The sequence below is a fragment of the Phoca vitulina genome, unplaced genomic scaffold (assembly GCF_004348235.1).
Source record: "Phoca vitulina isolate PV1807 unplaced genomic scaffold, GSC_HSeal_1.0 scaffold3, whole genome shotgun sequence".
In the NCBI taxonomy this organism is placed as follows: Eukaryota; Metazoa; Chordata; class Mammalia; order Carnivora; family Phocidae; genus Phoca; species Phoca vitulina.
In genome coordinates, this window is record NW_022589706.1 from 26,440,491 (window position 1) to 26,466,973 (window position 26,483).

Sequence of the window (26,483 nt, forward strand, 5' to 3'; positions counted from 1 at the left end):
CATGATTGTACTAACTCCAGGGTCATCTCAGCTATTCCTATGATCTCAGTGACTGTCCATATGATCCTAGATCCCGTCCTTTACCTCAGACCTCTGCCCTGAAAGCAGACCCACATATACAGCTGGGGTTAGGCAGTCGTCCTTGGTCACTTTAAACTGAGCATGACCAACTGAAGCCGTTTCCTCTTTAGCATTTCATTTCTTTTTTTTTTTTTTTAAGATTTATTTATTTACTTGAGGGGCGCCTGGGTGGCTCAGTCGTTAAGCGTCTGCCTTCGGCTCAGGTCATGATCCCGGGGTCCTGGGATCGAGCCCCGCATTGGGCTCCCTGCTCTGCGGGAAGCCTGCTTCTCCCTCTCCCACTCCCCCTGCTTGTGTTCCTGCTGTCGCTCTCTCTCTCTCTGTCAAATAAATAAATAAAATCTTAAAAAAAAAAAAGATTTATTTATTTACTTGGGAGGGTAGGGGCAGAGGGAGAGGGAGAGAATCTCAGGCAGACTCCCTGCTGAGGGCAGAACCCGACACAGAACTGGATCCCACGACCCTGAGATCATGACCTGAGCTGAAACCAAGAGTTGGATACTTAACCGACTGAGCCACTTGGGCGTACCTAGCATTTCATTTCTTTTTGATTAAAGACCCACTGTCCACCTGGCTATCCAAATCAGACACCTGGGTGTTGTCTCTGAGTTCTTGCCCTCCTTGTTCACCCCGTATCCGGCCCGACCAGAAAGTCCTGATGGTAAGCAATAAGTGTCTCTCCAATACTTCTGCTTCTTTTCATCTCTCCTGCCCCTCCTAGTTCAGGATATAGTCTTTCTATTCTGGACTACTTTGGTGAGCTCTTAAACAATCTCAAGGCCTCCGTGTTTCCCCTCTCCAGTTCATTCCACCCATGCATCCAAGTGATCGTTCTGAGTTACAGATCTGACGACACAGCCTTCTGTGGCCCCCTGTGTGAGCTCTTGCATGGCTTCTGATGGAGAAGAAAGCTGTGGAATGCTACTGTGATTCTTCATCTGCCTCTGCGGTCTCCTCTAAACCATTATTCCACCCCTCACGCCAGCTTACCTTTCATGCCCCTGCCATAGTGAGCCCCTTCCTTTTTCTCGAATGCGCTGTGCTCTCTCTTACTTCTAGAATACCGTGTGTGTTGTCCTGCCGACTGTTACACTCTGTATCCTCTTCAGCTGGATAACTATAGCTCATCCCTCAGATCCCACCTTAAACATCACTCTCCCCCAGGAAGCCTTCTCTGGCTCCTTCCTAAACTAGGTAAGATGTTCCTATTACGTATTTCCGGGTCGCCATACTTCCTTTCCTGTGGCACAGATCACGTGCTGACGGCTTACTTAATTGTCTGTTGTCTGTCTTTGCTGCTACACGGTGGTCTCTTTGGGGTCAGTGACTAGTTCAACATTACATCTCCAGCTCCTTGCAGACTTAAATGGTCCAGGGGCTAGTAAGTGTTTATGGTGAGAGGGTGAAGGGCCATTCTTGGTGTAGAACAGTAGGGTTTGTCCTGAACTCAAGGACAAGGCCAGAAAGACATGAAAAGGTCCTGGCTTCCTTCATGTCAAGGTGAGCTGAGGAAGACTAGCTGGCTGAGGGCCAGAGGGATAGTATCAAAGTAAAACAGACCTCCGGAGAAAGGTAAAGGAAGGCAGGGTCGGGAAGAAGTGAGATCCACTGGGATATAAGCTTCTCAAGGGAATGAATTTTTGTTTTGTTCACTGCAAAATCCCTGTGCTTAGAACAGTGTTCAGTATATATTAACCAGTTAATAATCACTTTATTGAATGAATGAATGAATGAATGAACAAATTGTGGGTCAGGCTTCCAGAACCAATCCTGGCTGATGGAAGCAGAAGAAGGATTTATAGAAGGATAGAGGGTCATTCACAGAATCAACATAAAGACCAGAGAATCAAGCCCTGAAAATGAACAGCCACCAAGAGCTGGGGAGCAGGTGTGACTATGGCCAAGGTGACATCACAGAAAGACCCACTGAGGGACCACCACTGCCAGGCACTGCTGTCCCCAGCGGGGACACCGGTCATTAGCTGCTGTGACACGGGACTCTAACGCACTGCCCTCCTGTGAGTCTGGTCTCACTGACCCCGTGACCTGACTTGACTCCTTCAAGATTAAAAGCCCCAGACAGGAATACCTGACTGAACCAAGGTTGACTGCCTGCTCAGTAGCTGCCAGAAAGAGGAAGAGAGTACATATTTGTCCCCCGTCAGCAGAGGGGGCCATGCCACCACTTGTTTGAGATTCCTCCCTGAGGAAGGCAGGCAGTGCAGGTCAGCCCCCAAAAGCTCTACCTGTCCACTGTGGGGCGACCGGACAGAAAAGTGGAGAACCAAGGAAAGTATTGTCTCATTTAAATTATTTTATCACAGGGGTGCCTGAGTGGCTCAGTCGGTTGAGCTTCTGCTTTCGGCTCAAGTCGTAATCCTGGGGTCCTGGGATTGAGTCCCGCATCAGGCTCCCTGCTTAGTGGGGAGCCTGCTTCTCCCTCTCCTGCTCCCCCTGCTTGTGCATCTGCTCTCTCTCTCTCTTTCTCTGTCAAATAAATAAAATCTTTAAAAAATCAATTATTTTATCATAAACACTATTAAAAACACCATCAGTTCAGAAGTTTGTAAAGTATAAAATGTAAGTTTTCTCCCTACTTCCCAAACCCCATATCACCACAAGAAATAACCCCAGTTGTCAGCTGGGAATATGTTCTTACACACTTCTTCAAGAAACCTCTTGGAGAATTGTTTCTTAAACTGCACAGGGCTGGACTTCATAGCTATTATCAAGTGTTTGTAATTTACACATAGGGCTTATTATCTGGTATTTCTTACTTGGGAATCAAGTGGTTGCTTGGAATCTCAAGCCTGGTGATGGCATCTGTCGTTTTGATGGGTGAGCACAATTTGCGTTCGGTTGGAGGGAAGGTACTCGTTCTTCCTTAATTGATCTGAGTTGCCAACGAGACGGCTTCCTATTCAGGAGGTCTCCTGTGGAGAGCTCTTTTCTTCTTAAAAAGCAAAAATTGTCTGAAATAATGCTTTGCTGGAGTTTTCAAGAAATACAGTTCTAGAGTGAACCCATCCTTGACCAACCTTCAGGGAGGTTGTTCTGGGTGCACCGCTGTTACTTTTCCTTGTTGTGCTGGTGGCTGGCTGCTTTGTTGGGTCTGGGAAGCAGAGCTCAGGTGGCCCATGGGGCAGGACAGTGCAAACAGAAGAGGCGTTTGTTCGAGACCATTTCACACAAAGAACAGAGGGTTGCTCAAAGAAGCAAGTTGAATTTTAGCCAAGCAGAACTAGCTGTTAAAGATCAATATTCTTTTTTTTTTTAAGATCTTATTTATTTATTTGACAGAGAGAGAGAGGGAACACAAGCAGGGGGAATGGCAGAGGGAGAAGCAGGTTTCCCGCTGTGCAGGGAGCCCGACGCGGGGCTCGATCCCGGGACCCTGGGATCACAACCTGAGCCCAGGGCAGCTGCTTAACCGACTGGAGCCACCCAGGTGCCCCAAAGATCAATATTCTTAAGATATGTGACCAACCATATGTTAAAGCTGTAAACTGAATACTATACTGAAGGGACGTTGGATAAATGTGTCTCAGGTTGTTACATGGCTGACCCAGATGGGTCATGATATTAGCCCCAAAATAAGTATCCAGTGTAGGCTTTCATTCCAGCCTGTTTTGCTCTGTGGTCACATGACCAGGTTTCTGTCATTGAAAGATGCTGCCTACGTAGTTTGTGAGTGGTACCATGTGCTGCTTCTTTATCAAATATTTCTACACGGAACGGAGCAGATATGTTAAGATTTAGATGAGACATCAGGATGCCCATATAAAATCTTTATGTCTGAAACTCATGCTATATTAGTACCGAAACTGCTCTAGCAGTTCTGTTTTACACTCAGGATAAATTGTAGGTCTTTTTGATAGAATCTAATAAGCAGATATGGGTTGAAATTTTTTTTTAAAGATTTTTTATTTATTTGACAGAGAGCAAGTGATAGAGCACAAGCAGAGGGAGAGGAAGAAGCAGACCCCCCCCCCCCCAGCTGAGCAGGGAGCCCGACGCAGGGCTCGATCCCAGGACGCTGGGATCATGACCTGAGCTGAAGGCAGATGCTTAACTGACTGAGCCACCCAGGCACCCGTAGGTTGAAATTTTTAAATGTGGATTAATTGAGATAATTTCAGTTAGCAATCTCAGCCAAAATAGAAGTCAGCTTTTTATGGACAATTTGTGGACATTTTGATAACAGAGAAGGGTCTTCATTTAAAAATCTCATTTTACAAGGGGCGCCTGGGTGGCTCAGTTAAGTGTCCGACTCTTGATTTCAGCTCAGGTCATGATCTCAGGGTCATGAGATCGAGCCCTGCATTGGGCTCCGCACTCAGCGTGGAGTCTGCTTGAGGATTCTCTCTCCCTATCCCTCTGTCCCTCCCCCCATTCATGCGTGTACACACACTCTCTCTCTCTCAAATAAATAAATAAATCTTTAAAATATATATATCATATTACAAGTAATTATAGCAAAGCAGTGGTACATATGACAGAAAGCCATCATATTTTACAAAGAAACACTGGCTCTTTAAAAAAAAAAAAGGTACTAGTTCAAGTGGGAACATTTAAAAAGAGGTGAAAGCAATGAACTTTCATGTTTTAATTGGAGTTAAATTTGCCCTTGCCTTGGTGTCTTGTCTGTTACACAAACAATCCTCGGTAGACAAGACATGTTGGAAAACTCAGTATCACATGCATCTGTTAAAATGCCACCCTTGTTTTGTCTGAGCAGGAAGTGAACAGTTCTGTCGTGTCGCCAGGGAGAGGCTAGACTGTGACCAGGGCATTGAAAGGTCAGCAGCTACCCAAGGAAAAGAATCCGAGGCATCAGCTGCAGAAAAAGGAAGCTGGACAGTGGTGGCCACAGTGACAAGAAGTGGGAGCTGTGGTGGTGGCAGCAGGGCTTGGAGGCGCCTGAAGAGGGTGTTTGGGAGGGCAGTTCGTGGCGATGCTGAGTCTGCTTTCCTTTTCAGTCTGTGGGCCATGAGCCAGGTGCTCTCCTGAGCTTTACAGACTGTTCTACGTGGAAATGAAATACATGTTCACATGAGTCTTATCACCAGGGCTCCTAGCAGCTTTATCCGTTAGAGCCCCAAATGGAAAACAGCCCAGAAACTGAAAACAACCCAGATGGCCATCAACAGGTGGCAAGTTGAGTGCTTCTCACCAGTAAAAAGGATGCACCTCGCGATGTGGAAAATGTCAGAATCATTATGCTGAATGAAACAAGTCCCCACCCCCAATAAAAAGGGTACATGCTATATAATTCCATTTATAGAAAACTCTAGAAAATGCCAGCTAATCTTCAGTGGAGAAAACAGATCAGTAGTTGTTGGCAGATGGGGTGGAGGAAGGGACGGATTGATTGCAAGGGGACACGTGGACTTTTGGGGGCTATGGAAATGTTTTGTAAGTTGTGCTGGTTTCGCAGATGTGTTCATATGTCAAAACACGTCAGATCGTAGACTTTAAATATATGCAGCATTTATTGTAAATAAACGTTCAACAAAAACCTCCAAAAAAAAAGAGTAGGGCCCGTGAGATGGCAAGTGCTCAGTTAAGTGTCTGTTAATAAGAGTAATAACAATACAAGGTAGGCACTATTATTGTCTGTTTTATAGATGAGGAAACTGAAGCCTAGAGAGGTGAAGTAACTTGCCCAAGGTCACACAGCCAACTGGTAGTATGGCCAGAATGCGGTCACACTACAAGACCTGAACCCCCCAGTGTGAAGACAGAGCCAGAAGCAGGAGCGGGCCCAGAAGGAAGACCGTAAGAGGCAACCTGCCAGGGAGACAGCGAGGGCGAAGGAAGGGCAATGAGCAGGGGAAGAGCACCCATGGAGAACATTTTGTGGGCACATTCTTTATGGAGTACAGGAGCCCGACTCTTCTCATTCAGTTTTGGATTCACATCCCACAAAATTCACCGTGTCAAGTATGCAATCCAGTGGTTTTTGGTATATTCACAGGGTTGTGCAATCGTCACAAGCGAATTTTATAACAATTTTGGCACTCCCAAAAGAGATGCTGTACTTATCAGCTGTCACTCTCCATCTTCCCCTTCATCCACTCAATCTCCCCAGCGCTAGAAACCTCTCATCTACGTCCTGTCCCTATAGATATTTCACATCCGTGGAATCCTACAACATGTGGCCTTTTGTATGTGGCATCTTTCACTTAGTATAATGTCTGTGAAGTTCATGCGTGTTGTAGCGTGTATCAGTACCTCATTCCTTTTCGTGGCTGAATAACATTCCATTGTCCCAATGGACCACATTTTGTTTATCTGATCAGCAGTTGATGGACACTTGGATTGCTTCCACTTTTTGGTGGCTATGAATAATGCTGCCATTCTCAATCAGTTTTGGTTAAGCAACTGATGGTGATTTTAAGTGGTAAAGGGAGAGGCGGGTATCGGTTGTAGGCAGAATCCTCTTTATTTATTTGCAGGCTTCTAGTTTACCTTACCTTTAACAATATATGTGAGGACTCTTCTGAGAATGAGGCTATAGGTTACATGATAGTGTTTCCTAGCACTAATGTTTAGGAAAATTATTTACAAAATAACTGAAAACGTTTATCGAGCCCTTTTAAATTTTTTGAGGGTATTTTCCAGTATAATTTTACACTAATCTCTGTGCTAAATATGATTATTATTTTTTGTGCTAGAAGAGGCTTTGAGGCCCAGAGAGGTGGGACGTAGCCCATGCTGTTGCTGCCTGGCGGGTGGCCCTTGACCGCCCTCCGAGCTCACCTACAGCTCCGTGCAGGGAGCTTCTCACTTTAGCCACCACATCTCTCTGCTTCTCAGCCCCAGGCTTTCTCAGGAGCCCCAGGGGTGAGCTCAGAGTGCCTGAGGACAGCCTGGCAGTTTTGGGGATCTAATGACAACCTGAAACTAATAAGGTAAATCAGTATTCAGCTTCCGTCTCTTCTCTCGGATGTTTGCTGACATCTGGGGTCAGCAAACTCCTTCTCTTAAGGGCCAGATAGTAAATGTTTTCGACCTTCCAGGCCCCACGATCTCTGTTGCTGCTATTCGAATCTGCCCCTTCTGCAGGAGAGCAGCCTCAGACCCTGTGAAGGGAATGAGCTGGGCTAGGTGCCAGAAAGTTCGACTTTCTTTACAGGAAGAGGTAGTGGGTCGGCTTTGACCTGGTGGCTGCAGTGTGCTCACCCCTGTTCTCCGGGATTCCTCTGATTCCCCAGTGGAGTTGAACCCCAGTGGCCCCCAGAGGTAACCCGTTCATGACCACACAGTCTGGGGCTTTTCTTTCTTTCCTGTGTTGTCACTTGAGCTTACGGGGGTTTCTAGCCTGCCCCCAATTCCTTTCCTCGGGGCCCGTTTTTGTGGGGAACCGAATTGAGAAGCCAGGACGATGCTATTCAATACAATCTTACGTACGACAGGCTAACCATGGGAAGAGGTCACAGGCTCTGCAGTGAGTCTGAGCTGCTCTTCTGCTCCTGAATGGCCCTGGGTGAATGACGTCACCCCTTTGTGCCTCAGTTCCTTCATCTGTAAGGTGGGTATCATCACAGAACCTGCCACAAAGTATTGTTAAGAAGATTTTATGTTAATCTTTGGGTAGAGGGCCTAATATAGTGGATTTAGACATCATAAAGCATAGTGACTTTTGCACAGTTGATAAAGTTTTCTTTTTTTGACTCATGGAGAAGTGCTTTGATGGTCTCTTTGCAGGAAAGCTTTGTACTGAATTGACGGAATTTTGTTATTTATTATAAGTGAGAAATAGAAATGACTGACCGATAGTATGCATTTTTAACCCAGTTTGGACCGTGCTTATTTGAAAATCTGTTGCCTTTCAGTGTTTAAACAACACAAAGCACAAAGAGTTTTTATCCGAATATCTGTTCAGTAAAACACTTAGAATCTATGAAGTGGTGATAGTATTTGTCCAGGAGACTAAAACACTGATGATCTAGAAAGGGGTCCCAGTCTTTGCTGTGAGGAGGAAGTCGTTAAGAGGTTTAGGTTTTAGAAAATTATCCTGAAGTTCGGTTGATAATGGACATGGGTTTTTCCCATGGCCCCTGCTCTGTGAGTGTGGAACCAATCTACAAATTAATGCCTACGAGTCCTCAGGCTATAAAGAAGCCTTTCCCTTGATTGTAGTAACTCACGATTACCATGGGAGACTTTGCAAGGAGATGAATGCGAAAGTGGGGCAGACCCACCTAGAGAGCAGCCCCGAGCTACCGGTGCTGGCAAAGTGGAGACCACAGAGCCCAAGGGCCTCCCGTGCACACCAGTGGCCTCGAGATGGCTTATCCTGCATCTTCACACACTGTTCTTTGAGATTGGGTTGTGGTCTTCACTCAATCAGTGGATGAGGGCACAGAGTAGTTTTTAGATTTTTAACTTTTACAGTGTATGATTTAAAGTCCTCGTGATTTGGCCGATATTCTTGGGCAGTCATTGGAAGAATGTGAATTAAAACCTCCATATCTGGAGTCCTGGTTTTTCCGTCATCTCTCATGTCCTTGTGGTGTGCACAGATAAGGTGATGGTTTTGAGTTGATCCGGGCTGCAGAAAAACTGTGCTAATTTAACAGGGGCAATCAAAGCAGATCCACTCATTTGATTGAGGATGTGCAGTCATCCCTTTGTGCTGATTGGTGTGAGGCGCCTGACAGCCCCAGGGGCTTTTACCCACACATGTCCCCATGCCTCTCCCACCCTGGCAATCAGGCACATTTTGCATTCAAATCAGGTGATTTGATGCCTTTCCTGGCAAGTTTAGGATGAAAAGTATGAATGCTAAATTTTGGAATAATATTAAAAAAGATACACGGGAATATAGTGTGGTATGAAAAGCATGTTGTTAATTAATGAAATAGAGTCAGATAGGAATTCCTTAGATAAGAGAGGGATAGTGCTTTTAATCTGGGAGTGATCATGAAGAATTCTTCGGAGTATGTTTTTAAGCTAATACATATTAATATCAGACTTTTAAAAAAAGTGTCAGAATGCTATGTGCAATTAAGGCTTAATCAAGGTGTGTGCCTGTCATTACCGGCAATAGAACACTGCTTACGTGATTTTTTTTTTTTTTTAAGATTTTATTTATCATTTGAGACAGAGAGATACAGAGAGAGAGAGCATGAGCAGGGGGAGAGGCAGAAGCAGGCTCCCTGCTGAGCCAGGAGCCCGATGCGGGTTCCATCCCAGGACCCCGGGACCGTGACCTGAGCGGAAGGCAGACACTTACCCGACTGAGCCACCCAGGTGCCCCGCTTAGGTAGTTTTAAATTCTCACGTTACTGAAGCAGAACATACCAGTTATATAATATGATATATCAAATCTACTACTTTGCCATTAAGTTTGAGATCTTTCCAAATCATTTTACCTATTAAACATGTCCTTTCGTTGCTTAATAATGACTTGGATAAAAGACTGTAGAGAAACATAGTGGCAAGTAAGTGCAAATAAGTTAAAACGGCTGAGAAAAGTGACCAAGGCTGATGTATAGAGAATCCTGGTAAAATCTACGGAAGCTCCTTCAAGGGAGGGGTGAGCATGAGTCAAGTCTGGGAAACTGTGTATATTGAGTAGTTTGGATGTGGGACGCCTCGGTGGCTCAGTCGGTTAAGCGTCTGTCTTCGGCTCAGGTCATGATCCCAGGGTCCTGGGATCGAGCCCCGCGTCGGGCTCCCTGCTCCGCGGGAAGCCTGCTTCTCCCTCTCCCGCTCCCTCTGCTTGTGTTCCCTTTCTCTCTGTGTCTCTCTCTGTCAAATAAATAAATAAAATCTTAAAAAAAAAAAAAAAAAAAAGACGTTCCAGAGTGGCTGGATCGATATCACCAGTAATCCAGGCTGTCATCTCATGATACCCTATGTTGATTGTGACCTCCTGGTCCCAAGATGGCTGCTGTCGCTCCTTGTACAAGTGAGTTCCAAGCAGAAAGGATGAGGCTTGCTTCTTCTAATATGACTGTTAGCCAAGCTGGGTCACATGTTGATTTGTAGACTAATCACTTGGGAAGAGGAATAGTATAAACATGACTAATTTATACCGTTCATTCATTTAGTAAAAAAAATCATAATAATTCAAAATAAAGGATTGCATACTATATGCCAACTCATGAGCATCCTTGGGACTAAAGCCTGAGATCAGGGGTCTCTGTTCATTAATTGTACAAAATTAGGGTTCTGTTAGTAAAGAGGAGTGGGGGAATCGTCTTAGTCAGGAATCATTATCTACCCCAGGTAGGTGAGGCCAGACGTCGAAGAGTCTTGGGAGCCGTGCCAAGACTGGACTTGATCTAGTTGTCATGAGAGAATCAAGGCAGTGATATAATCAGATCTGTGTTTTGAGGAGTAAATCTAGTTCTGTGGAGGATGGGCCGGGATCAGTAAGGAGATGTATGTGGTCGTTCAGGGGAGAGATGACTAGGTTTACCCAGGACAGTGGCAGGTGGACTGGAGAGAAGAGGATGCATTTGGAAGGCTGCTTTGAGACATAAGTCATTACCTGGTGATGCTGCATGTGAGTGGTGAGGAAGGGAGAGGACTCGTAAGACGTTTGTGGGCTAACTTACTCAGCTGTCTAACACTAGATGCCGTTAAAAAAAAAAAATTCTATGTAGGTAACATACATGCTCACAGGATACAAAGCTCTGTAGCCTGCACTTTCCACTTTCTGCATCACAAACTGATTTCTCTATCAGTACATATAGAACTCTTTCATCCCTGCAAGTTAAAAGCTATTTATAATCTGATAAATTTAAGAGACTGTAACAAGTAGGGGCGCCGGGGTGGCTCAGTAGGTTAAACGTCTGCCTTCGGCTCAGGTCATGATCGAGCCCCACGTCAGGCTCCCTGCTCAGCGGGGAGTCTGCTTCTCCCTCTGCGTCTGCCCCCGCCTTGTGCTCTCACTCTCTCTCTCTCAAATAAATAAATAAAAGTCTTAAAAGAAGAGAGAGACTGTAACAAGTAAGAAAGGAATCTCTGTCTCCATCTTGTTTCTGAAACATGCCTCTCCCAATTTCTTTCCTAAGGTAATACAGACATACTTAGAGATTCCTATACATGTATATGTCTCTCTTTTCCTCTCTCATAATCATGCTATTCTCATGTCTTCTTGTGCGGTTTCCATTTTACTCTTTTTTTTTTTTTAAAGATTCCATCTATTTATTTGACAGAGAGAAGCAGCGAGAGAGGGAACACAAGCAGGGGGAGTGGGAGAGGGAGAAACAAGCTTCCCACAGAGCAGGGAGCCCGATGTGGGGCTCGATCCCAGGACCCTGGGATCATGACCTGAGCCAAAGGCAGACACTTGAACGAGCCACCCAGGCGCCCCTCCATTTTACTCTTTTCCACAAAAATCCTTGCCCTTTATTTATCATGAGTGGCCTGTGCTCCAAGAATAACCACTGTTAATCATACTTTATCTCAAAGTGTACACCTTCCATTTTTCCATTTATATATATAGATTGTAATCTAGACAGTCTGCTTCTGATTAACTTCTAACATACTATGGCGTAAAGATTTTTATTTTGTGTGTTGTCTGTCTCTCTCTCTCTCCACTAGGATGTAAGTTTCGTGAGGGCAGGTATTTGTGTTCATTTTGTTAGCAGACCTATCCCCACAGTCTACCTAGTATCTGGCCCCAGATAGGTGCTTAGTAAATATTAGTGGACAAAAGATTGAATTTCCAGTAGATTAGCCTCATTGTGCTTTGCTTTAATACATTTAAAATCTCCGAATGGCTTTTTCCTGGACCTCCATTCTGTATCTTCCCTGCTAGACCTCATATGGTATGCTCAAGGGTGTGCACTGATTTTAATAAGAATCTAAAGGAGAGGGGAGTACAGTAATAAGCCCCCCCAGAGCAGTCACTTGATTCATGCCATGGTGGAACGTGATGATTGTTATCTGGTCTCTGGGGTTATCTGTGCTGATGCCCCTCCCTCTCACTGACCCCCCCCCCCCCCCCCCCGCTTTCATGAAGCCTCCCGCTGACTGTGTCAGCATTTAGACTCCCTTCATGTTTTGGGAGAACATAAGCAGCAGATGGGTTTGTGAACTATCCATGGCCACAAACTCAAGATGGCAGGCACATCCCTTCCTTTCCACAGGAAGAAAAGACACGAATATATGTGATACGTGATATGACACAATGCTTTTATCCCTCACCGTCTTATCACCGTTAAATGAATAAGTAATATTATCCTTTTAGAGATGAGGAAATTTAGCTCATCACAAGAATATAGACTAAAAGGAGAGAGTTGAGATCCCAACATAGCCTCTCTGACTCCAAATTTCAATTTTTTTTTTTACCCTTTACTGCTTTTTCGTAAAAGTTCAGAACAGATTGATATTTTTCTTTTCCTTCGTCATTACTTTTAAAAAGGTCACTTCTGACATTTGATTTACATTTCCGGCAAGCTACATATCCTCTCTTCCTCCCTCCCTCCTTTTTTATTTCTTGCATTTCTTATGCAACAGATGATACTTTTCCATGATGTCCTGTAGATGATATGTTTTATTGAAGACGCCAGACAAAAAAATTATAAGTAGTCACTTGTGGAATCCTACACTGGCAGTGATTTCAGCTTTAGTTCTGTGGTTTTAAAAATGCTATTTTTGCTGATCTGTACTCAGAGCTGTGGAAACAGATGGCCGCATTTGCTGGATTTGCTAGTTTTGTGCCCCTTTTCTCATATACATTTATGGTGACCAAGTTTACTTTTAAAAACATATGCTAAGAATAATGACATATTTTTCAGATTGAAGTTGTCTAGGAAAAATGTATGCTTAAGAAAGAGTCTATAAGATCATGGGGCGGCTGGCTGGCTCAGTCAGAGGAGCATTTGACTCTTGATCTTGGGGTCATGAGTTCAAGCCCCATTAGGCATAGAGCTTATTACTTAAGAAAAAAAAGTCTGTAAGATCAACATAGCAGATTTGTCTCCTAGAAAACCCATTCTCTGACCTGTCTACCTTCCAAGCCCAACCCATAAATGCCAAACTCCTTAGCTCGACAGTCAAGTGCCTTGACCATGATGATTTTTCATACTTTTCTAACTCCATGATTTTGTACCCTATTCTCCAACAAAATGAGACTGTTTACTCTCCTTTTTTTTTAAAGATTTAATTTAATTTATTTTTTTAAAGATTTTATTTTTAAGTAATCTCTACACCCAATATGTTGCTTGAACCTACAATCCCAAGATCAAGAGTCACATGCTCCACCGACTGAGCCAGCCAGGCACCCTGTTTACTCTCCTGAAATAGCTAAGCTTTCCCCTTTTTTGCTCATTCCTATTTCTTTTACCCAGAGAGGTTCTTCTCTTCCATAATCTACAAGAAGCATTCCATCTCTCTCAGCTCAAATGCCACTTCCTCCAGAAGGCTTTCCTGGATTGGATTTGCTTTCACACCTCTACACCCCACTAGTGTTTGTTTGTCCCTTCTTTAGCCCACTTCAACTACATCTTTTACCTTATTTCTGCCCAGATTCAGAGTACCATTTTAAGACTATTTATTTAAAAGATGAATGTGTCTGGGCGCCTGGGTGGCTCAGTCATTAAGCGTCTGCCTTCAGCTCAGGTCATGATCTCAGGGTCCTGGGATCGAGCCCCACATCGGGCTCCCTGCTCAGCGGGGAGTCTGCTTCTCCCTCTCCCTCTGCCTCTTCCCTCTGCTTGTGCACTCTTTCCCTCTCGCTCAAATAAATAAATAAAATCTTAAAAAATAAATAAATAAAGGATGAATGTGTCAAAATGCTTTGAAAGATGGCAATTAGCAATAGTTTGCACTAATGGTATAATGGGGCAAGGTTGCTGACAGGTTGCTACAGATTTGTTTTTGAAGAAGAAAAGCAGTTCATTGAGTGCCTGCAGCTTGGCATGCAGAGTCTATTTCACCAGTCTTCCTACTCTCTAGTGCCTTCCACCCAGCATTTCACACATTTGGATTGTCTGCCTGACCCCTAATGGTAACTGAGTTCACAGGCTCGGTGTAGCAGTTAATCACATGATACACCAGATCCAAATCCTGGCTCGGTCACTTACTGGCTAGCGGTCTCAGGTTAGGAGTAAGAGTTCTGATAATACCTGTGAATGCCTGTCTTTGAGGTGGGCCTTTTGCAAATAGAATTTTTTCTTCTGAATATGAACTCAAATGCAGACACACACTTGGCCATGGGTTAAAGAGTCCTGGAATGGGGACACCTGGGTGGCTCAATTGGGTAAGCATCTGCCTTTGACTCGGGTCATGATCCCAGGGTCCTGGGATCAAGCCCGGAGTAGGGCTCTCTGCTCGGCAGGGAGCCTGCTTCTCCCTCTTCTGCCCGCTGCTCCCCCTGCTTATGCTCAATCTCTCTCTGTGTCAGATAAATAAAATCTTTAAAAAAAAAAAAAGAGTCCTGGAATGAATTGGAGAACAAGTATATTTATCTTGGTGCTGAAAGGACTCTCAGTAAAACTGCCTTCAACTTAGAAACAGAAGTGGCCCTTTACTGCCGTGCATCAAGATGCTGGACTAGGTTGGAGTAGGGTTGGCGAATGTCTGCAGTTGTTACAACGCTCCTGTATCCTGTGGCCGCGGCCAGCATCATTCATACTCACATTGCCCAGGGCAGGACTGCGGAGCCCAGACAGATCCTTGTGACTCTACTCACCACGGCATGCTGCATTTCTCCTGCCAACGGACCAGAGCGGGTAAAAGAGATAAGTCAGGGTGAGGTCTGTTTGGCATCTTGCAGTTGCTTTGGGGTAACTTTGGGGAGCTGCTTTAGTCACAAGTGGAGGACTTGATTTTACTAAAGGTTAGTAGGAAGTGAAATCATGTCTGCCAAAGTACGTTATAAATTAGGAAATGCTATGGAGGCAGCTGCTGTTTCTTTTTGGGTTGCTCTGCACTTGATCTAAGTGGTTTTTGATCATTTCATGGTTTTTGATCGTTTCAAAATGCCTGAAAAATCACACTCTAGGCATGTTAAGTCTGTCATTACAGCAATGATTTCTGTGATAGTTAACATTCTATTTACATATGAAGTGGGTTGTGTTCCTTCTTATCCTCCCTCTGCCGTCCCCTGGTTCCACACTCCTTCTATGCTAAGGCTCCCGCTTTTTGAAATATGTGAACAAGATTTGCTCCCATAGAGAAAACAGGAGATAGGAAATAGCAAAGGATAAAGGAACAGAGGCCAGGGTCAGGTCAAGAGCTTCCCACGTCTTCTCCCCAGTCTAGCAGGAACCAGATGAAAGCCTTGAGGAGGTCCTGGAAGCAAAAGGCGATAATTCAGAGAAGATTGAGGGTTAAGTGGAATATGCTGAAAAAATAGGAAACACATTTGCAGCGTGGACTAACACTGATTATCTTAAAATGTCTGAATGGTTAGGGCACCTGGGTGGCTCAGTCGGTTAAGCATCTGACTCTTGATTTTGGCTCGGGTCATGAGCTCAGGGTCGTGAGATGGAGCCCTGCACCGGGCTCCGCGCTGAGTGTGGACTCTGCTTAAGATTCTCCCTCTCTCTCTGCCCCTACTTCTAAAGAAATGTCTGAATGGTTAAATAATATTCATGAACTCTCATTTTGCAGCTTAGAACTAACATCTTACAGTTTCAAGCTGTAAGCATTGGCAGAACTGACAGCTTACAGCTTCAAGCCGCTTATGTCCCTGCCTTGGTTTCCGTACAAAGTTCTGACGGAGCCACACATGTCTCATGTCAATCTAGGAGTTGCTCTGCGGTGGCTGAATTCCAGGATTCCGTGAGTTTTCTAGATCAAGAGTTGGTGCTTGTCATACATGTTAGTGGCTTGCTGGTGCTACTGCAAGTGGGTGACAGTCTTGACTCTGAATGTCTTATTCCATAAAAAGCCAGCTGGAGATGCCTTTTTCAGAACCATCTGAGGTAGCCAGAGGTCAAGGATTCCAGATTCCTCTCCCAGTCAAAGGATACTCTAAGGGACCTCCAGAAAAGATACAAAGTCTCAGTCCCAGGCTGCCTTACTGATCCTTAGAGAAGAGTCATGACCATGTGACCTTCTCTCCCCCTCACCCTTGCCACTGGAGAGGGTTTGCTAAGTTTCAAAATTCAGAATTCAAGACAAACCATGAAACATTTGAGAAATAATTCTAGACAGTTCTTTATTCATATATTTTTTAAAACCTAGAGGTCATTCTTGATTCTTCTGTCTCACTTATACCATGTCCTCCATCATATCTTCTATTCTATCACAAGCCCTGTTGGTTCTGTTTCCAAAATATGTCTTTAATCCATCAGCTTCTACCTAATTTTCACTCAAGCCCCAGCCTAAGCCAAGCCACCATCACAATAGCCTCCTAAACTGGAGAACTGGTCTCTTGTTCCCATCCTGCCCCCCCAGGATTCCTTTCTCCATGTGGTCGTCAGAGTGACCAGAGTAGAGGATTGAGCCATGTGATTCCTTTCCTTAAACCCTCCAATATTGCCCCAATTACACTGAGGATAAAGTTCAACTCTTAGCACAGCCTCAGGGCCCTGGGTAATCTGCCCCTTGCTTCAATCTCCAGCTTTATCGTGAGCCACTTTCTCCCTCAGTCTCTCTGTTGCATTCACAGATATTTTTTCCCTTCCATTCACAGAGCCTTTGCACATGCTTTTCTCCTGACTTGTGACATCTACCTCCTTCAGATCTCAGTTTTAGCATTAATTGGGGCCTTTATGACTACACATTCTTGCACACAAGGCTTTCTCTCTCACATTACCTTGTTCCTTCATAGCACTTAGTACACTCTGTAATTATGTATTCCACCGGTTTCCTTACTCGCTTAATGTCTGTCTCCTCCTCTAGACTGCGAACCCCATGAGGGACACGGACCATGACTATTGTTCACCATGATAGTCAAGTACTTACTCTGCCCCTGGAGCTGACCCTTTGGTGGGTTCTCTGTATCAGTACTCTTTGTCTTGGATCATGGACCACACAGGTCCATGATGAGTTTCTATTAGGTGTGGGCATAAGCTTCTTATGCCCATCCATTGCCCTGTTCAGTGGAAGAACAGGATCTCATCTGTGAAGGAGGACATCATTTTGTGTGAATGCTAGGGCCTTGTTCTTCTGTAAGGTTCATATCGCTGTGTTTTGAACTCAGGCCAAGCATCACTGGTGTATCCTCTTGCTGGGGTCAGAATCTTAATGTCTTTTTTTTTTTTAATTGTTTTTTGAATCTTTGCATCTTAATCCTGCTTTCCTCTACTTATAAACCTTGGGCAAGCTGTTTAACTTCTCAGATTTTACCTCTTGAAGCTGTTGTTAGAGACATCAAATGTGTCTAATTTTTGTTTTAGTGTCTAATGTTTAAATGTCTAATGCTTAAATTTATATGAAATTCTTAGCTTAATGTCTGGTACATAGTAAGCATCTAAATGATATCTGTTAGAGTGGAAGCTCAATAAATATCTATTGAATGACTAAATAAATGAATAACTTAACCTCTCAGACTTTAGGTTCATCACTGGTAAATAAAGGGGTTTAGCTAGATGATAACTTTCTAGTCTAATTGTCTATGGATTTGGTTATGAAGATGTTAATAGTTGTGGTTATGTCCTTATAGATTTCTTTTTCAGGATTGTTCTAAGCAATGATAAAAAGTCAAATTCTAAGCTGAAATAAATCAAATGAATTAAACAAAAAATTGGACAAAAAAGAAAATATTTAACAAATCACCCTAAGTCCAGTGATAAGCTGGTCTTTGGTTTAGTCTGCCTGTGGTCACCACAGGGCTTGTAGCTTCTCTGAGGGTCTTTAACATTTCCAGGACAGTAATTAACCATTTAGTAGAGGTATCTAGATCCTACACTAAATGAACGTGAACTCTTCATTTCAGGTATCTCGTTGCATTTCCCCAAGGGCAGGAGATATGAAACCATTAAGAAAGTATAAACCAGGGGCATCTGGCTGGCTCAGTAGGTAGCACATGCAACTCTTGATCTCACGGTTGTGAGTTCAAGCCCCATGTTGGGCAGAGAGCTTACTTAAAATAAATAAGTAAATAAAATATATAATAAATTTTTGTAAATCAGTTAAAAAAAAAAAAGACGGCCCAGTAAAAAATGGGCTGACAATGTGAACAGGCAATTTATGGAGGAGGAAACCTGAACAGCCATTTGACCTATGAAAAGATGGGCAACTCACTAGCAACCAGGCAAGGGTAGATTAAAGCAAGAAAATAATATCATACTCATTAGATTTTTGAAATTTAAGAGCTTGATAACATCAGGACTGGCAAGCATGTGAAGAAGCAGGAACACATGCATGCAGGTGGGAGTATAAATTAGCACAGCGATTCTGCAGAGGAATATGGCCATGTGCGGTAGAGGTGGATACCTGTAATCCAGCAGTTCCATGTCTAGGCATATATTGTGGACATGAGCACAAAGAGGCAAGTAAGAGGGTGTTGTTGCTATGGTTAAAAAAAAAAAGAAAAATTCTATATGTCCATCAAAAATGGAATAGATAATTAAATTATGGAATAGTAATACAATGTATTACAATTGAACTTTATTCAGCAGTTAAAATACACCATGTTGAGTATAAAAAAGCAATTGCCAGGGGCACCTGGGTGGCTCAGTCATTAAGCGTCTGCCTTTGGCTCAGGTCATGATCCCAGGGTCCTGGGATCGAGCCCCGCATCGGGCTCCCTGCTCAGCGGGGAGCCTGCTTCTCCCTCTTCCACTCCCCCTACTTGTGTTCCCTCTCTCGCTGTGTCTCTCTCTGTCAAATAAATAAATAAATAATCTTAAAAAAAAAAAAGTGGTAATGTGTTTAAAAAAAAAAAAGCAATTGCCAAAAATATAGTTTACACCGTGATACTGTGTAGGAAAAAATTGAAATGTGAGTGTATATTGTTTGTGGATTAATATTTATCTGGATAATGTATAAAAACAGAGAGGGAAAGATAGACCCAGCATGGGATGGTGGATACTTCTGGGGATGTAAGGAGAACCCCATGAGTAACATTTTACTTCTTTTTTTTTTTTTTCTGGTGAAACAATTTTATTTCGCAGTTGTCTTTAAAACCACAAAGACACTATGTTCTTCATATAAAAACATCAGTACAGATACCTATACTTTCTAGAAAATGATTATATAGACCCCTCTCAAAGAAAAATGCACACCATTATATGGTTTCAGACAAGTTGCTAGGGAAAAACACATCTGGACTGATTCCTACGTACAGATTATTGTCATCAGTACATGTTCCTGCATTCTTACAGATTTGATAATAAACATACAGACTGGCTTGTAACTTAATGTTCCATCGGTTCATCAGCCTTTTCTGCAGGTTCCTCAGCAGGTTGAGCAGGCTGTGCCTTTCTCTGTGGTCTTTCTTCAAGACCTTCCAGGAGTGGAGATACATCATCATCATCATAAATCGTAAACTCCAAGTCTTTACCAACAATTCCAATGGAAACATTCTTTGTAGTTAGGTCCTGTTCTGCAGGAAGCGTCTCTCGTAAGGCACGCAGACCATGTTTAACCAGTTCATTCAAATTGCACTCCATAAACCCAGACATATGTCTCTTTAAGTAAGAACGAGCTGATTGAGAACGGGCTCCAATGGACATGGCTCTACAGTCAAAATAGTTGACAGATGGACAGGTTTGGAAAATGTGAGGGCCCATATCATCATAACCAGCAATAAGCAGCCCAACACCATATGGTCTCCGGCCATATCGTTGTGTTGGTATCTGGGTCTTGCTTCCAATTAGAGATACAAGACGAGACACAGGAAGAGGTCTGTCAAATACAAATCTGGAATCCAAACACTCTTGGCGCATAAAATTACATAACAGTCTAGCATCAGCAGTAAGTCCCGCAATTGAGATACCAATATGGTTGTCAACATGGAGAATTTTTTTCTGATGAGCTGCAAGCTCTGACTGTGCTCTCTTCAATGCAACCAACACTGCATGGGTTTTTGATTTCAGACCAACTGTGGCTGAACCTTGCTTGACAGCTTCCATTGCATACTCAATTTGATGAATCCTGCCCTGAGGGCTCCAAACAGTGACATCATTGTCATACTGGTTGCGAAACATGGTTCCGGCGTGGGTCTGGCTGCGGCCTCCTGCAGAGGTGCGGGTTCCATTTTACTTCTTTAAAAAAATACATACATACACAGATGTGCAAAATATTTAAAACTGTTAAAACTGGGAAGTAGCTACGTGAGTGTCTATCATAATATTCTATTTGATCTTTTTGAAATATTTTATAATTAAAAAAAAAAACTTAGAAAACAAGAATATTTTATGTAATAAAAGTTCCAGTATCAGAATCTGCTCTTTTGTAGTTTAGGAATAATCTCACTCCTTTTCTGCCATTTTGTGGCTAATTTCTGCTTGGCCTTTGTGTGCATCCTTAAGCCTCACCCCCTCCAGGTGGGTTTATAGATCCCTGTGTTGGGTTCAAGACCTTCTGTGTATGCTTACATAGTACCTTCTCTTTCTCTTCTTGCAACACTTCTCATCCAGCCATGCAGTTTCCTGTTTACTTGCAGCTTGGACCCACTGGACCCTAAGACATTCCTCTGGGGACAGGTGACTTGTTTACTGTAGCATCTCTAGGGACTGGTGTGCACTGGTGTGTGATAGATATATATTAAGTGACAATGAATTAACGGATGCTTCAGTGGTTTACATTCCCTGCTATGCACACAGTGGGCCAGAGTTGGATACTTGAAATCACCAACTCTATGTACTATATATCAACTATGAATTGAAACTATATAGCAACATGTCTTGCCCCAGAGAGGCTGTGTGCACCATTTTTGACTTGGCCAGCCTATAGGCCTTGCACCACAGTGTCACGGTGGAGAGGAAGAGCAGGGTGATGGGCTTCTTATGAGGAAAACTTGTCTTAGACCCACTGACTCATCTCCCTCAAGAATCAGGTTGTAATTAAGCTTTGGCAAGGGATGTACCCCATCCAGCTAATTTCCTGGGCACTGGGAGGTCAGGGTCCTTTAGTCCATCAGCTAAGCCAGCTCTTCACAGGGAGGAAGGATCACTGCTGCCACCTTGCCCACACCCAGGGGCCCAGCCCCTGCTTTGTCCCTGATGAAATTGGGTTCAGGTTGAGTGGGCTGGCCAGCCCCCAATGTGGCCTCAGTGGAGAGCCTGCTGCAGGTCCCATTTCCTTCTTCCTAGGCCTGGCCAACTATAGCCTTGAGCAGGCCTGCTTCCTCGGACCCAAAGAGAACATGCTTCCCTTCTCTTTTCTTCCTTCCTCTCGCCTTCATTTGATTATTCATTAGAATCTGCTCCCATGTCAAGCCCACCTCCATATAGCCTAGCTGGTATTGGCTCAGCCTCCAGCCCCACAAAACAGGCAGAACTTCTTCTCTGACAAAGCCAGCTGTTGGCTGGAAGCTGGTGGGTGTCTTCAGAACCTCTCTTGACCAGAAGAGATCCCTGAAATCTCAGAGCACGAAGCTCTGTGTTCATACTGATAGCACTCGGGACCATTTACTTTCCTGCCATTGTGGAGAGAGCCTCAGCTCTACCCAGGCCTGACCTGGGGTCAGGTAGTTTACCTTTCTGACCCTCGGCATCTTCATCTGCTGGATAGAATAAATAATACCTTGCAGCAGAGTTTTGAGATAATTAGGGGCTGTGTTGTAAAGTGGTTAAGTTGCCAGAATGCTTGGACCTGAATCCTGATTCTGCCCCTGCAGTTTCCCGATCCAAAATAGGATAACCCTGGTTACCTACCTGCTTATTGGAAATGCTCAGAACAATGTGCGGCCTGTAATGAGCACCTTCTAAAAGTTCACTGGTTTTAGTGGTGTCTTGTAGACAGTATGCCCTCAATACACATTATGTTCTATTACCATTATTTTTACTTACCTTAGTTCCTTCAGTTACTGTCACAAAAACACCACAGACCGAGTGGCTTATAAACAACAGAAATTTATTTCTCACAGTTCTGGAGGCTGAGAAGTTCAAGATGAAGGTGCTGGCAGATTCAGTGTCTGATAAGGACCACTTTCCTGGTTCATAGAAGGCCGTCTTGTCTTCTCGCTGTGCGCTGTCAGGACATGGTGGAAGGGGCAAGGAGCTCTGTGGGGTCTCTTTTGTAAGGATACTAATCCCATTCAGGAGGGCTCCACCCTTATGACCTAATCCCTTCCCAAAGGCCCCACCTCCAAATACCATCACATGGAGGATTCGGTTTCAACATGAATTTTGGGAAGATACGAACATGAAGTCTATAGCATTTTGTCCCTGGCCCCCCAAATTCATGTCTTTCTCATGTGCAAAACACATTCATTCCATTCCCAAACCCCCAAAGTCTTCACTTATTCCAACATCAACTCAAAAGTCTGAAGTCCAAAGTCATCTAAATATCATCTAAATCAGATGTGGGTGAGACTGGAGCTATGATTCATCCTGAGACACATTGAGACAAATTCCTCTTTAAGCTGTGAACCTGTGAAACCAAACAAATTATGTGCTTCCAAAACACAGTGGTGAGACAGGCAGAGGATAAACGTTTCCATTCAAAAAAAAAAAAAAAATCCAAACTACAAGACAAAACTCCCATCAGATCTTAAGGTTTGCAATAAAACCCTCTTGGGCTTGATTCTCTGTCCTCCAGACCCGCTGGAGCAGGAGTGCCACCTTCGGGACACACTGAGACAGAGGTCCTGACCCCGCAGCTTTGCAGGGCAGGAATTGGGCCCACAAGACTTTGGGGTTGTTGTAAGGATTAATGAGATAATATATGAAAATACCTGGCATGCAATAAATGTTCAATAGATATTATTTCCTTCCTTCCTGACTCTTGATCGTGGAGAAGGGGTACCTCCGACAGGGGGCAGGTGACCCCTACCATTGAGCTGTAGGCATTCATTCTTTTTTTTTTTTTTTTTTTTTAAAGATTTTATTTATTTATTTGAGAGAGAGAGAGTGAGAGACAGAGAGCATGAGAGGGAGGAGGGTCAGAGGGAGAAGCAGACTGTAGGCATTCATTCTTACAAACTTCTCCCCTGAGGTAAGGAGCCAACTCTAGGTCTCTTGAAAAGTTCCAAGGGCTTTGGCATCCTCGTGACATTAGGACCTGGAGATGGGTGAGTAGGTGAGTTTAGTTCTGCCTGGACCCTGAGCTAAGAAGGCTGCCAGGCATGAACCCATCATGGGCATTTAATTGAGCATATATTTCATAGTATTCCTGAAGGAAGCTTGGAAGGGACCTTGGAGATCTTGAGTCTAACCTCTGCAATGTACAAGGTGGAAATGGGTGATGTAGCACGAGCTGTCTGAGATCACATCAGCCAGTCTTGTGCAGGTAGAAGCCGGCACACCTGAATGCCCCTCCCTGAGCCCCTCCCAGACTGCCTTCACAAAGAAGACTCCGAAGGGCTGTGTGCAAATCAATCAGACACTTTAGATGACTTCTGATCTCTGAAAGCTGATTTATCTTCACTTCATCCAGGGCATAACCTCTGTCATGTCTGAAAAATTCTAGGTGAGGAGAGCAGTGTCTCAGACCTCCCGAGTTGTAAGCATTTGAGAAATCAAAGGAGATTCGAACACAAAGGGAACCGAGAAGCCGTTTCCTTCTTACACCTTCTCATCCCTTCTATCTCCTGTCAAAGCCAGCAGAACTGGTTTTCAGTTATGTACCTCCTCTAGCTATGTACAGAGACTAGGAGGCAGATGATGGTTTGTTTTATAATCTATGCATTACTTTGCTAAGCTGTGAACCCAGAGGGACCTTCTATCTTAAAGTTTCTGGAGGGGTACTTACCCAGGAACATGGTGGCACTAGTGTGTTAGTTTCTGGAAAGTTCGCTTGCTCTGTGCACCTGAAAATCGCACTGAGCATAACCAGGCACTCTCCTCTTGGTGAACTGCAAGTGTACACGGCTTGGTGGACGTTTTGGAGGAATCTCAAGTTATAGCGAGGAAACATGTGACTTGTTTGCGTGACTGCGCAGAGGTGCATGGCTCTGTACCAGGCACGTAACCAACATGGAGGAGTCACAGTTCTGCTTTTTAGGTGCTTGCTGCGCGGTTCCAAAAATATCGTGATCCAAAAATACTGACACGTACAAATTTAGGCTTTGAAAAGAGTGAGAGCATTCATAAGAGAGTTTCCATTGTGTTTAAAACGCGATGATTTTTTTTTTTTTTTTTTTAAGACTTATTTTTTTAGAACAGTTTTAGGTTCACGGCAAAAAGTGAGCAGAAGGTATAGAGATTTCCTCTACACCCAGCCTCCCCATTATCAGCATCCCCCCATCTGAGTTGATACATTTATTACAATTGGTGAATCTACATCGATACAGCATGATCACCCAAAGTCCATAGTTTATATTAGGACTCACTCTGGGACGTTCTTTGGGTTTGGACAAATATATAATGACATGTATCCATCATTATAACATCATACGAGGTAATTTTCGCTGCCCTAAAAATCCTCTGTGCTCTCCCTATTCATCCCTCTCTTCCCATCCCAACCCCTTCGCAACCACTGATCTTTGACTATCTCCATAGTTTTACCTTTTCCAGAATGTCATAGAGTTGGAATCATAGAGTATGTAGCCTTTCCAGATTGGCTTCTTTCTTTAGTAATACACATTTATGGTTCCTCCATGTATGTCCATAGCTCATTTCTTGGGACGCCTGGGTGGCTCAGTCAATTAAGCAACTGCCTTCAGCTCAGGTCATGATCCCAGGTTCCTGGGATCAAGTCCCACATCAGGCTCCTTGCTCAGCGGGGAGCCTGATCCTCCCTCTTCCTGCCACTCCCCCTGCTTGTGCTCTCTCTCTCTCTCTGACAAGTAAATAAATAAAATCTTTTAAAAAAATAGCTCATTTCTTTCTAGTGCTGAATAATATTCTATTATCTGGATGTACTGCAGTTTATTTATCCATTCACCTACTGAAGGACATCTTGGTTACTTCCAGGTTTTGGTAATTAAATAAAGCTGCTACAAATATCTGTGTGTGGGTTTTTGTGGGGACATGAGGTTTCAACTGCTTTGGGTAAATTCCAAGGAGCATGATTGCTGGATTGAAACTTGATGATTTTAAAGAACTAGATGATAGTGAACAAATAGAAATTGTTTTAGAAGCGGGAAATCACCCCAATCAAAGGGAAAATAAGCCACTTTTTTTTTTTAAGGAAATTATAATCTACTATAATCTACTATGAAAGAAGGGAAGAAGGGGAGTTTGGGTCCAATTTTTATTCACTAATGTATTTGATCGGGAGATAGGGATTAATATTTTTTAGTCTCATTTTTTAGGAGAAACATAACTTTCAGTTTAGAAAATAAGTTATTTTTTTGGTAAAGTTAGTGCTATGCAAAGTGGTGTTTTTAATGTTTCCATTATAAATTATAATAAAAATGTCTGAGCTTAAAGCTGAGCATCTATGGTTAGTTATAACACAGGGTGAGGATGTAAAAAATCTTATAACTAAATTTTCAGTGTTTTCTTTTGTGAGCTCATTGCCGCTGGGTTTTTCCATGATTTTGAAACATGTGTGTACAGTTTTTGGAAAGATGATTATTTGCTTAAACTTTATAGACTGAGCTAAAAATAGAAAAACATTGTTTCTATTTTTGGAATGTCTTACCAGCTAAAAAGTGAAAACAATTACCATACATATTATGCTGAAACACTGAGACAGGAACAGATATTAAAATAGTAAATATATTCATTTATCTGGTTTAGAAATGTCATAAGCATTTTAATGAATTCATTGTTATTTTAATGAAGAGAAAAATCTGTCATAAAGTAAATTGCTTTCTTTCTTTCCTTCTCTCTTTCTTTCTAATTTTAAGTAAGCTCCACTCCCAGGGCAGGGCTTGAACTCATGACCCTGAGATCAAAACCTGAGCTGAGACCCACAGTTGGACACTTACCGCCTGAGCCACCCAGGCGCCCCTAAATTTGTTTTAAAAAGACTGTTGAGTGCAGAGAGAAAAAAGGCATCCTGCAGTTGGGGTGAACTGTATTCACAGTAAGGGGGTTTGTCACTGGCTGGTCCCTTCTAGAGTTAACAATTCAATGGCTCACTTTTTTACACTGCAAGGTCTTAGTATTTCTAGTTGGGTGCAGCCAGTTTTTAATTTTGCAAGGCTTTTTAGTAAACGTACTGAAGGTGCCTGGAGCCATTAAAAGTGTCTCATTAAATCTGTTTGCAAAAAAAAATCTGTTTGCTGTTATTTTGGCTAACAAGAAACGACAACCTGATGCCTGAAATCAAAACAAAACTAGAGACCTTAATTTAAACATTGATATGGATGCATTAAAGTAGAGTGTTCTTTAGCTAATAACCTGAATTTATTGTCTACGTCCAAATAAGTCTTCACCAAATTTATCCTTCTACTTCCCCCCCTGAACTTCCTTTCCCTCACTCACCAA

At 43.3% G+C, this 26,483-nt stretch overlaps 2 protein-coding genes across 7 annotated transcripts in view; one reads left to right on the forward strand and one right to left on the reverse strand.

The window, feature by feature from the left end:
* TBC1D1 (TBC1 domain family member 1) overlaps window positions 1–26,483 on the forward strand; it is a 225,756-nt gene that overhangs the window by 41,170 nt on the left and 158,103 nt on the right. The gene's annotated exons all lie outside the window — the stretch shown is intronic.
* On the reverse strand, window positions 18,891–20,266 carry LOC116629903 (proteasome subunit alpha type-1-like). Its single transcript, XM_032400184.1, has one exon. It carries the CDS (start codon window positions 20,145–20,147, stop codon window positions 19,356–19,358), a length of 792 nt encoding a protein of 263 aa, XP_032256075.1. The 5' UTR covers window positions 20,148–20,266; the 3' UTR covers window positions 18,891–19,355.